Source organism: Anguilla anguilla, chromosome 1 (genome assembly GCF_013347855.1).
Source record: "Anguilla anguilla isolate fAngAng1 chromosome 1, fAngAng1.pri, whole genome shotgun sequence".
Classification (NCBI taxonomy): domain Eukaryota; kingdom Metazoa; phylum Chordata; class Actinopteri; order Anguilliformes; family Anguillidae; genus Anguilla; species Anguilla anguilla.
Window position 1 is genome coordinate 85,972,404 of NC_049201.1, and position 12,666 is coordinate 85,985,069.

General features: G+C 46.7%; 1 protein-coding gene across 2 annotated transcripts; it reads left to right on the plus strand.

The window, feature by feature from the left end:
• Positions 1-1,043: 1,043 nt before the first annotated feature.
• On the plus strand, positions 1,044-12,577 carry gale (UDP-galactose-4-epimerase). Of its 2 annotated transcripts, none has more exons than XM_035381429.1 (11): positions 1,044-1,266; positions 4,060-4,189; positions 4,499-4,611; positions 5,008-5,121; positions 5,933-6,109; positions 6,424-6,537; positions 8,275-8,341; positions 9,033-9,118; positions 10,000-10,077; positions 10,691-10,805; positions 11,395-12,577. In XM_035381429.1, the coding sequence occupies exons 1-11, from the start codon at positions 1,090-1,092 to the stop codon at positions 11,457-11,459; spliced, it is 1,236 nt and encodes a 411-aa protein (XP_035237320.1). In that variant the 5' UTR covers positions 1,044-1,089; the 3' UTR covers positions 11,460-12,577. The 2 variants fall into 2 exon arrangements, with proteins under 2 accessions (XP_035237320.1, XP_035237311.1); XM_035381420.1 differs by having other exon boundaries at positions 1,075-1,266; positions 4,496-4,611.
• The last annotated feature ends 89 nt before the right edge of the window (positions 12,578-12,666 follow it).

Consider the following 12,666-nt stretch of genomic DNA (forward strand, 5'->3'; position numbering starts at 1 on the left):
ATAAAAATACAAGTAGTCGTTAAGACTGGCGCATCAACTAAGTCACCTATTAAACAGCTGCCTAGTTACACCCCTAAGTTTAGTCATTTACAGGGGGGGAAGGGAGGGATGGGGAGAGGTGCAGCCTGAAGAGGTGGGTCTTCAGTCGTCGTTTGAAATGGGTCACAGTCTCAGCTGTTCTGACCTCCACAGGGAGGTCATTCCACCATCGTGGGGCCAGAACAGACAGGAGACGTGTTCTGGAAGTGCAGGTGCGAAGAGGGGGAGGTGCTAGGCGTCCTGAGGTAGCAGAACGGAGGGATCTGGCTGGCATGTAGGGTTTGAAAATCTTGTGAAGGTATGCTGGGGCTGATCCCTTGACTGCCTGGTATGCTAGAACCAATGTTTTGAATTTGATGCGAAATACGACGTTTAAAAAGATACATGTTTTTTTTTTTAAACAGTAATTATGTTGAAATGCGCTTCTGTCAGGGTGTTTTTTGCTTGATGCAAATGGGTCTAAATTGTGAACTCTAAATTGTTAGTGGGCGAAGCACGAACCCTTCTGCGTAATTCCTGCTTTGTCTCGTGCCTTGTAGAATTGATGAATAAAGATATGTCTGTACCATGGGGAAGGAGTTATACCGCAGTTTGGTGGTTGGAATTAAACTTTAGTTTCCGTTTATATTCAGTTCTGATTTCCTTAATGTCTGACATTTAAAAAAATCTTTTGTGCGTGTCCTTGAATTGAGACGATCTTTTTCTTTGTATTTATTAAACGATTATTCAAATACCTGCTTGGTTGTGCGGAGATGTGTTTTTTGTAGACCTATCTGACGCCAAGTCAATTAACGTGACCTTGCAATGAAAAATAATTGTCGTTAGAGTTTTGTAAATTCTGTCCAGTTTCTAAGAAAACGACATGGATAAATTACGCAGTGTAAAACGGCAATCGGGGACACTTTTCACTCTTAAATTAATCGAAATTAATCTGGGTAAAGAAAAAGTTTAACAGTTAAGACTTGTGTACAACGCGGTTACAATGGGAGTGTCCCGTGATTTTTGACGTAACGACCGACAGTTGTCCAATCATTGTGCCACTTCCTGGTCATGAAAATCACGCCCCCCTCCACGTTTCATCCGACCAGGAAGCCGGGGAGTCCTGCTGAAGGGACGGTAGTCGAAGCCGACAGTCTTGTAAGAATTTATTTCTCCTTACGCGTAGCACACGACACAGACCTTTCCACTGAGGAGAGACGACGACGATCTTCCTGCACGGACAATAAAGTAGGGTTCCTTTTTACCCACTGATCGAACGATAGACAGCTAGGTAACATACCTGCTCCAGTTCGCTAGAATGAATTAGATCATTGTAAGATTTTGATAGCTAAATACCTGTGTAGCGCATCTCAGTACTTTATGTAGATAGCTTGTAACCCATAGACTGTTTAACTGCAAAAATGCAAACTAAAACGAAGCTGTTAGACCAGAGATATTTACCAGGCACAGACACTACGCGTGAGTGGCTCAATATAATTTCTGAGTGACAGAGGCTTAGGTTAACGTCATTTGATTCGTCGATTCATTCATTCACGGATTCGTTCATTGATATTACTCTATTTTAACTGGCTAATAGTTTGCTCATTTTTAAAAATTTACTTTTTCATTTTTAGCGGAACCTAAAGTTGAAATTGACTGTACACGGGAGCTATGTGGTATATGGTGTGATTTACGATGGTCAGATAAAAACACAATAATTAAGAGCCAACACTATGAAGGCTTTCATTTAATGAATGTCTCCAAATAGCCTAATACATTTGCGTCTTTGGCTTACTTGGTTATTGTGATCTGATGTTATAAACGTTCATTAATCCTTTTGAATAATGACGACAATTGCACGCTCAATCCCTAGGGGGCGGTGATCTGCGGTAGTCCACTCTATATCTCGTCTCGTGATTCATTTCTGACGATGTATAGTAGAAAACCACCAGTGATGCGCGGTTACGGTTTATGACACGTAAGCATGTCACATGAGCGCGAAGGGACGTCATACCTTTTAAAACTGCTAAGCAAGCAGCCTACGAAGCTCAGCTTCAAACTTTTCCGAACACTCCGAACACTGTATGTAGCTCACCTTAAAGTGGACCAGGATTCGGAATTCAAAAGTTATTTGAGACTATAGCTTATACAGACTTTTTTATTTATAAATTTCTTTTTCGGGATCAGTGGTTTCGTTTGTATTCTGGTAGTACAGGTGTGGGTGGTGATGAGGTGGCGCGTGTGGACAAAAGGGGGCGGAGGTGTGGGCTTCAGTTATGTTGGCAGGTATTTGTCATTTCCTCAAACTGGCCTGGCCACTTCCTCATAGGTGGCAGGAAGTCTACCTGCTTGAAGCAGAGCTCATTATTGTGGGTGTGGCCCATCAGCGTCTGTCCAGTGAGCTGCCAGTGAGATGGATGAGTGACAGTGTTTTCATCTGGCTAAGAGTAACACATTCTGGTGAAAGTGTCCCCCATGGACAGGGGGGGGGGTGTAAGTTTATGTTACGTGTTGAACTTTGTCCTCGGATATCAAACTGTGAGCGGCTTGTGTTTGACAGGATAGTCTGTGTTTGACTTTCCCCTTCTCTTTGGCCTCTACACACACGCGCACACACTCATACGCACAGAGACCCACATGCACGGACTGCTCTGTGGACAATTAAATCTAAGATTTTTCTAGACTGCAGGGGGGTGTTGAGGGAGTTGAAGTGCGTGGCAATATAGACCCACTGTCTGTGCTCAGTCTCCCGTTCTGCCTCTCTCTCTCTCCCTCTCTTCCTCTCTCTCTCTCTCTCTGTCTCTCCCTCCCTCTCCCCCTCTCTCTCTCTTCCTCTCTCACTCTCTCTTGCTTCACCCTCTTCCTCTCTCCCTCCCTCCCTTCCCCCCTCTCTGTTTCTGTCTTTCTCTAATATAGAGAGTGGGACCCAGTGTAGTTTGATATTTAGGTTTGTGCTGAGTAAACGCTGGTTTCTTCCCATCTGCCACAGGGAGTTTTTCCTTGCCACCGTTGCCTTAGGCTTGCTCCTGTGGGGGTTTAGGCCAGGGTTGTCTGTGAAGTGTATTGTGACAACTGCTGTAAAATACGCTGTACAAATAAAATTTGATGATTGATTGGTGTGCATGCTGTTAAATGTTAGATAAGTGGTCCCCTAGTGAAGTCCCCCTCCATCCGGTCAACACTAGAACAGAGTTTTACGGGTTCCTTTCAGACGCAAACACTAGACCCAGCGGTGAGTGCTGCTCTTGGGCTGGTCTGTGCTGCTCTTGGGCTGGTCTGTGCTGCAGAGTCCCCCGCTCAGTACTGACCGACTGAACGTGTCCCTGAAGAGGTTCCCTTCATAATGCAGCGCGCTAGGCTACATCTCATAAGCATTTATGCTGCCCCCTATTGGTTGATTCTTTCACACTGACACCCCTGGACCTCAGTGTGGGGGAGTGTGCTGTGGTGTGTTGGTGATGTAGTGTGTGATGGCGATGTAGTATGTAGGTGATGTAGTGTGATGGTGATGTAGCATGTAGGTGATGTAGTGTGTTGGTGATGTAGTGTGTTGGTGATGTAGTGTATTGGTGATGTAGTGTGTTGGTGATGTAGTGTATTGGTGATGTAGTGTATTGGTGATGTAGTGTATTGGTGATATAGTGTGATGGTGATGTAGTGTGTTGGTGATTTAGCATGTAGGTGATGTAGTGTGTTGGTTGTAGTATGTAGGCCTATGTGATGTAGTGTATTGGTGATGTATTGTGTAGGCCTAGGTGATGCAGTGTGTTGGTGATGTATTGTGATGGTGATGTAATTTGTTGATGTATTGGTGATGTAGTGTGTAGGTGATGCAGTGTGTTGGTGATGTGGTATGATGGTGATGTAGTTTGTTGGTGATGTAGTGTGTAGGTGATGTGTTGGTGATGTAGTTTGTTGGTGATGTAGTGTGTAGGTGATGTATTGTATTGGTGATGTAGTGTGTAGGAGATGCAGTGTGTTGGTGATGTAGTATGATGGTGATGTAGTGTGTAGGTGATGTAGTGTGTTCCTCTCCCGCAGGTGTGTGGAATGGCGCAGAAGGTTCTGGTAACGGGCGGGGCGGGGTACATTGGCAGTCACTGTGTGGTGGAGCTGATTGAGGCGGGGTACTACCCCGTCGTCGTGGACAACTTCAGCAACGCAGTCCGAGGTGAGAACACTTCTATACTGCTTATTTATTTAGCTGTCCATCATTTTTTGTATATTTGTATTTATTGCAAATGAGGTGTGTTTGTGTGCATGCATATCTTTGTATGCATGTGTGCATGTGTGTGCGTTGTTGTGATGTATGTGTGTATGTGCGTGTGGTTGTGTGTGCATGTGCGTGCATTTGGATGTGTGTGTGCGCGCGCATGTGTGTTAGTTGTGAGGGGTTTGGGATTGGGGAGTATGGGGGGTGTAGTTTTTGGGGCACCGTGCTGGTGGCAGTTGTAGTCTCTAGTTTCTCTCTCTTAAGGAGAAGGGAATTTTCCGGAGAGTCTGAGGAGGATAGAGAAGTTTCTGGGCACCAGCATCGAATTCCAAGAGCTGGACCTGCTGGACAAACCTGGCCTGGAGAAGCTCTTCCAGAAGGTCAGAGGTCAACATCACAAAGTCTGTCTCCATATCCCAGTGTGGGTGTGTCCCAAGACTTTTAAATTCCTCACCTCCTTTCCTCCAGTCTCCCACTACCACTTGTCTTCTACCTGGAAGTATACGCAGGAAAGGAGAGAAGGAAGGAGGCGTGAAGAGAACTGGGACAGCTTCGCTGGTCTCCTCCGATATTGGGACACTGGAGGGAGGGAGGGAGGGAGGGAGGGAGGACACAAAGATCCATTTCCGGGGCACGGGGGAGACGAGGTGGTAGTGGAGGAAAGGAAGATGCATTTTTCGAGTATTGGGACACACCATGTTCATCTGTCCTTTGCATCTGTTCACCTCACAAACAATGTCACCCCTGACTGTCTGTCTGTCCGTCTGTCTGTGCAGCACAAGTTCTCTGCAGTGATGCACTTTGCGGGTCTGAAGGCAGTCGGGGAGTCTGTGGAACACCCCCTGCGGTACTACCGGGTCAACCTGACCGCGACCTTGAACCTGCTGGAGGTCAGTGAGAACGCACGCCTGCACTGGTGAATGAGCTGCACACTAGTGCCTTAATCCCATGTCGCTTGTGCATTTTCTGGGGCTGCTGTTCATATCAGTGTTCCTCAGCCCTGGTCCTGGAGACCCACTGTGTGTGTGCTGGTTTGTGTCATAGCCAATCTCTTAATCAGTTAAGGTTGTTTAAAAATAGTTCTACCATAATTGTGCAGTTAAACTTATTTTAATACAATGGACTTGTTGCCCTCGGCTAGTAACAAGTTTAAACTGATTTCACCTGTCAGTTTTGTAACTGAACTGATTAAAAATGAACCTCTTTCAACTGGAACTGTTTGCCATTTAGTACATACAGTGCAGTAAATAAAAACAAAAATTGGTATGACTGATTGAAATTATTAATTTTTAAGGGCATAATGACAATTTCTGGCATACTGCTGCTTTAAGAGGGTAGTGTCATATAAAAATGTCAAATTAAGAACAATTTGTGTCTGATTAAGACCAATTAGCAGCTCACTGCAACAGAGAGCTTGTTACTACGGTTGGACCCAGAGTACACTGTGGGTGCCCAGGACCAGGGCTGAGGAACACTGCTTTATATGTTTGTGTGGACTTACGTAGCTTATGCAACTTATGCAGCTAAATGCATTAGCATGTGTCTGAGATATTGAACATGGAAATATAACTTTATGTCTGTGATATCCGAGTTGGCTGTTGATGTGTCTGTGTCTGTGTCTGTGTCTGTGTGTGTGTGCGTGTGCGTGTGTGTGTGTGTGTGTGTGTGTGCGCGCGTGTGTGTGTCCGTCCTGTCTCCCAGGTGATGCAGGGTCACGGGGTTCACAGTATCGTGTTCAGCAGCTCCGCCACGGTTTACGGGGACCCCCAGCGGCTGCCCATCGATGAGGAGCACCCGGCCGGGGGGTGCACCAACCCGTACGGCAAAACCAAGTTCTTCATCGAGGAGATAATCCAGGACCAGTGTCACGCAGAGAAGGTAGCCAATCACTGCTGCTCACAACACAGAGGCCCTCCCACAACACACAGCCCTGCCCACAACACAGAGCCCCTCCCACAACACACGGCTCCTCCCACAACACAGAGCCCCTCCCACAACACACAGCCCCACAACACACAACACACAGCCCTGCCCACAACACACAGCCTCTCCCACAACACTCAGTTCAACCCATAAATATGTACTCTGGTTTGCAGTGGTTTTTTGGACTAACCTGTGCATGTATGGGTGTGTGTGTATGTGTGTGTGTGTCTGTGTGCATGCGTGTGCGTGTATGCGCGTGTTAATAACAGGACTGGAGCGCTGTGCTTCTGCGATACTTTAATCCCATTGGTGCTCACGCTTCAGGAGAAATCGGGGAAGACCCCCAGGGGATCCCCAACAATCTGATGCCTTATGTTGCCCAGGTAACAGCTGACAGTTTTTTTGGGGGGGGATTGGGTTGGTTTTTGCTGTTTTATTCATGTTTATTCCACTGAGTTGACTTGACTGTGTTTTGTACTTTCATAGGTAACTTTCTCATGAGTCAATACAACAGTCTGTAGAGCAGTCTGTTTTGGAAGGTTAAAGATGTAATGATGTTCTGGAAGGTTAAAGATGAAACAGTGTTCTGGAAGGTTAAAGATGAAACGATGTTCTGGAAGGTTAAAGATGAAACGTTGTTCTGGAAGGTTAAAGACAAAACGATGTTCTGGAAGGTTAAAGATGAAACGATGTTCTGGAAGGTTAAAGATGAAACGTTGTTCTGGAAGGTTAAAGATTTGACAGTGTTCTGGAAGGTTAAAGATGAAACGATGTTCTGGAAGGTTAAAGATGAAACGTTGTTCTGGAAGGTTAAAGACGAAACGATGTTCTGGAAGTTTAAAGAAGAAACGATGTTCTGGAAGGTTAAAGATGAGACAGTGTTCTGGAAGGTTAAAGATGAAACGTTGTTCTGGAAGGTTAAAGATGAGACAGTGTTCTGGAAGGTTAAAGATGAAACGTTGTTCTGGAAGGTTAAAGATGAGACAGTGTTCTGGAAGGTTAAGGATGAAACAGTGTTCTGGAAGGTTAAGGATGAGACAGTGTTCTGGAAGGTTAAGGATGAGACAGTGTTCTGGAAGGTTAAAGATGAGACAGTGTTCTGGAAGGTTAAAGATGAGACAGTGTTCTGGAAGGTTAAGGATGAGACAGTGTTCTGGAAGGTTAAAGATGAGACAGTGTTCTGGAAGGTTAAGGATGAGACAGTGTTCTGGAAGGTTAAGGATGAGACAGTGTTCTGGAAGGTTAAAGATGAGACAGTGTTCTGGAAGGTTAAAGATGAAACAGTGTTCTGGAAGGTTAAAGATGAGACAGTGTTCTGGAAGGTTAAAGATGAGACAGTGTTCTGGAAGGTTAAAGATGAGACTGTTCTGGAAGGTTAAAGATGAGACAGTGTTCTGGAAGGTTAAGGATGAGACAGTGTTCTGGAAGGTTAAAGATGAGACAGTGTTCTGGAAGGTTAAAGATGAGACAGTGTTCTGGAAGGTTAAGGATGAGACAGTGTTCTGGAAGGTTAAAGATGAGACAGTGTTCTGGAAGGTTAAGGATGAGACAGTGTTCTGGAAGGTTAAGGATGAGACAGTGTTCTGGAAGGTTAAAGATGAGACAGTGTTCTGGAAGGTTAAAGATGAAACAGTGTTCTGGAAGGTTAAAGATGAGACAGTGTTCTGGAAGGTTAAAGATGAGACAGTGTTCTGGAAGGTTAAAGATGAGACAGTGTTCTGGAAGGTTAAAGATGAGACTGTTCTGGAAGGTTAAAGATGAAACGTTCTGGAAGGTTAAAGATGAGACAGTGTTCTGGAAGGTTAAAGGTGAGACTGTTCTGGAAGGTTAAAGATGAGACAGTGTTCTGGAAGGTTAAGGATGAGACAGTGTTCTGGAAGGTTAAAGGTGAGACTGTTCTGGAAGGTTAAAGATGAGACAGTGTTCTGGAAGGTTAAGGATGAGACAGTGTTCTGGAAGGTTAAAGGTGAGACTGTTCTGGAAGGTTAAAGATGAGACAGTGTTCTGGAAGGTTAAAGATGAGACTGTTCTGGAAGGTTAAAGATGAGACTGTTCTGGAAGGTTAAGGATGAGACAGTGCTCTGATGGGTCACTGCGCTCTTGCTCTTTGACCCTGTCAGGTGGCCGTTGGGAGGAGAGACCAGCTCAACGTGTTCGGGAACGATTACAACACTCCTGATGGAACAGGTGTGGGTGCGCGCGAGTGTGTGTGAGTGTGTGAGTGTGTGAGTGTGTGAGTGTGCAAGTGTGTGAGTGTATGTGCGTGCGTGTCTGTGTGTGCTTGTGCGCGTGTGTGTGTGTGTGTGTGCATGTGTGTGTGCGGTGTGTGAGTGTATGTGCGTGCGTGTCTGTGTGTGTGTGCTTGTGTGCGCGTGTGTGTGAATATGTGGTGTGTTTGAGCGTGTGTGCGTGTGTGCGCGTGAGTGTGTATGTCATATATGTATATATGCAGTGTGTGTGTGTGTGTGTATATATATATATATATATATACACACACACACACACTGCAGTCCTTGCGTATTTGGACAGATGAGAGGAGGATGAGCTGTAGTTCCAGCCGGGGGGCTGGGTATGGGTGTTAAATCACAGCGGTCACTCTGCACTTCAGCCTGATCACGTGTTTGAGGAGTTAGTTTCCTCTTCCTGTGTTCCAGTGGCACCAGCCTCAGAGACCGATCATCATCCCCTGCTCCTAACCTGCTCTCCCTCTCTCTCTCTACCCTCTCTCTCTCTCTCCTACTCTCCATCTCTACCCTCCTGCTCTCTCTCTCTCTCCCATCCCCCTCTCTCTCTACTCTCCTCTCTCCCCCTCTTTCTCTCTCTCCTCACTTCTCTCTCCCCTCCCCCCTCCCTTTCCCCCCCTCTTTCTCTCTCTCAGGAGTGAGGGATTATATCCATGTGGTGGACTTGGCTAAGGGACACATCGCCGCTCTCAGGAAGCTGAAGGACTGCTGTGGTTGTAAGGTAGACCTCCCTCTTCATCTCTCCATCCCTCCTCTTCATCTCTCCATCTCTCCTCTTTATCTTTCATCCCTCATCTTCATCTCTCCTCTTCATCTATCCATCTCTCCTCTTTATCTATCCATCTCTCCTCTTTATCTATCCATCCTTTCTCTTCATCTGTCCACCCCTCCTCTTTATCTAGCATCCCTCCTCTATCCCTCCTATTTTCTGTCATCCCTCCTCTATTCCTCCTCTTCATCTATCAATCCCTCCTAGTTATCTAAATATATTAATTCCTCTCTCCTCTGTCTCCTTTCTGTATGTTGGTGTTTACTCCCTTTATTCTCTCTCCCTCCCTCCCTCCTTCCCTCCCTCCCTCTCTCACACACTGTCCCAGACCCGCCGTAAACCCTGTCCTGTTTCTCCCTGAGCATGTCTGACCACCACTAGGGGGTGCTGTTGGCCTGCCTCTGCTATTATTACCGTCACTTTGGCTTATATTGTCTCAGACTCAAATGAAATCATTCTACATTCATAAGCATTTTCACACCAGTAAAATTAAATATATATTTCACCAGTATACACAACACAGTTCTCCTTTCATATGGTCATATTTTTTGCCTGGTGAAATGTTTTGTTAAATATTCTTTGGGATCTGAGTGTTTTCAAACTTTGCTTACTATGTGTAATTATGCCCAACTGTAGTTTGGCCCTCATTGCTGTGTTTGGTCTCTCTCTCTCCCCTTCTCAATCTATCTCTCTCCCTCTCTTTCAATCTCTCTCTCTCCCATTCAATCTATCTCTCTTTCTCTCTCCCTCCCTCTACCTCTCCCTCTCTCTCTCTCTCTCTCTCCCCCTCTCCCTCTCTCTTCATCTCCCCGTCTCTCGCCCTCTCTCTGTAGGTGTATAACCTGGGCACAGGTACCGGTTACTCAGTGCTGCAGATGGTGAAGGCCATGGAGAAAGCCTCAGGGAGGGAGGTGAGTTAACAGCGCCCCCTGGCTGTGTGGAGGACTCGAGGGCTCAAACAGTTACACACTGCATTGCCGTTGCAGTGTGTCGTGGATAAGGACACGCAGTAGGTCAGGGATCTCAAACTCAGATCCTGCAGGGCTGTGGTGTTAGGGTTAGGGTTTTAGTGTGTTAGGCAGTTTCTCATGTCCTTCTGCGCTTAAGTGCGCCAAAGAGTCTGCATAGGTCTGCAAGGCCTAATCTGGCTGCAGATTGAAAGGAAATCACAGAAACGAGCAGACACAGCGCCCCCTCTAGGATTGGAGTTAAACCTGCAGACACAGCACCGTCTCCAGGACTGGAGTTAAACCTGCAGACACAGCACCGTCTCCAGGACTGGAGTTAAACCCGCAGACACTGCGGCCCCTCCAGGACTGGAGTTAAACCTGCAGACACAGCACCGTCTCCAGGACTGGAGTTAAACCTGCAGACACAGCACCGTCTCCAGGACTGGAGTTAAACCTGCAGACACAGCACCGTCTCCAGGACTGGAGTTAAACCCGCAGACACTGCGGCCCTCCAGGACCTGTTTCCCCCAGGCCGATCTGTGTCCTCATGCTGGGGTGGGGGTGTTTTGCACAGATCCGGTACAGGATCGCCCCGCGGAGAGGGGGGGACATCGCCTCCTGCTACGCTGACCCCCGCCTGGCTGAGAAGGAGCTGGGGTGGAAGGCCAACTTCGGACTGGAGAGGATGTGTGAGTACACCATGTGACCAACCTGGGTCATGTGACCTGCGCACTGTGTGCGTGTGTGTGCACGTGTGTGTGTGTGTGTGTGTGTGCGTGTGCGTGTGCGAGTGCGTGTGAGTGTGTGTGCATGTGCGTGTGTGAGAGTGTGTGTGTGTGCATGTGCGTGAGTGTGAGTGTGAGTGTGAGTGTGAGTGTGAGTGTGAGTGAGTGAGTGTGTGTGCGAGTGTGAGTGCGTGTGCGAGTGAGAGTGCGTGTGAGTGTGAGTGTGAGTGCGAGTGCGAGTGCGTGTGAGTGAGTGTGCGAGTGTGTGTGCGTGTGCGAGTGAGAGTGAGAGTGCGAGTGCGAGTGCGAGTGCGAGTGAGTGTGAGCGTGTGTGCGTGTGAGTGTGAGTGTGAGTGTGAGTGTGAGTGTGAGTGTGAGTGTGAGTGTGAGTGTGCGTGTGCGTGTGCGTGTGCGTGTGCGTGTGCGTGTGCGTGAGCGCGTGCGCGAGAGCGAGAGCGAGAGTGTTTTCTTGGTATGCAGTCAATGTCCTCCCAGTATTTGAATCTATTCAGCAGCCCTGTTAAAAACGGCTTTTTGGTTTTTATTCCCGCAGGTGAGGACCTGTGGCGTTGGCAATCCCAGAATCCCACGGGGTTCAGCAATGGCCCGGCGTCCTGAAGATGCAGCCGCCTACCTCGCTGGTCACTGATCACATGACCAGCCAGGCGAACACGAAGTTGGGTCAAAACCAATCCTGAAAAAATTCTTATTCTTTTAATAGAAAATATGGGTTCATTCCAGGGGGGAAGGGTGTGTGTGTGTGCATCTGTGTGTGTGTGAGTGTGTGCCTGAGCGTGTGCATGTGCACGTGTGTGTACGTGTGTGTATGTGTGTTTACATCCACACACACATCTGCATATTTAAGTAGGAAGGAAATTTGAAGATAAAAATGATTTATCTTGGGTCTTGTTTTTAATTTTTTTTCCTTCTAGCTAAATTTGAAAATCAATTGTTTTCCATCTCTCTCTCTCCCTATTTTTCTTTGTGCCCTTCATTACCTTCCTATCCTACACTGATGACACTTTTGTTTTTTATACCGTGGCTTGAATTAAATATTCAGTTCTGATCCTTTTTAAAAATTTTATTTCTGATCTTTTTATTTTGTCCATTTGCACCACCAAGTGCCTAATGTAAATCATTCCGCCTAAAGTTTAGAGTTCTGTTTTTCCATAAACACGGCAACATTAACACAGGAACAGAAGATGACTCAACGCGCGCTGCCTGACTCTACCTCTCAGGTGTTCAGGTGGTCTGGCAGCGGGCTTTTGGCTCGGCTGCCCGTGAATTGTGTGAGGAATCCTTGCGGACTGAACTCATAGGATAATACCAAACTAAAATAGACACCCTCTCATTTCATCACCACCTGCCATCGCTCGAGATCCAAAAGATAAAAACCTGTGCCCGGTGAAATGAAGTCTGCAGCCAGCTGCTCGCTAGTTACCAGAACTCTACTCACGAAGCAGATATGTACATTGTTTTAGTTTTGTACTTGATTAAAAGTTTAACGTATACTTTTATTTTAAATGGTGTGCGTGTATGTGATCGTAGTCGTGGTTTGAGAGATATAAAACGCATTTCTGAGGATGTGTGGCACTTCAGGCCAGGCAGCCGTTGGCTGTATCGCCTCCCTTACAGTGCCGCGTGAATGTGCTGCAGATCTGGTTCGTATCTCGCCTCTAGGCTCAAATCCCTTGTAAAGAATCTGAGGACCTTTGATTAAAGTCTGTTTACTAAGAGCAGCGTGTGGTTTATTTACTGGAAACGTGTGATGCTGAAAACAGAGTGGAGGAGCTGAGCGGAGGAGAGGTCTGAGATTATTCTGTTT

Bases quoted from the DNA above. Each gene is read 5' to 3' on its own strand.
- gale (XM_035381420.1), top strand. From the start codon at position 1,090: ATGAAAATCACGCCCCCCTCCACGTTTCATCCGACCAGGAAGCCGGGG. The intron at 4,190-4,495 runs GTGAGAACACTT...CTCTCTCTTAAG, and splicing joins CTTCAGCAACGCAGTCCGAG to GAGAAGGGAATTTTCCGGAG. The intron at 4,612-5,007 runs GTCAGAGGTCAA...CTGTCTGTGCAG, and splicing joins TGGAGAAGCTCTTCCAGAAG to CACAAGTTCTCTGCAGTGAT.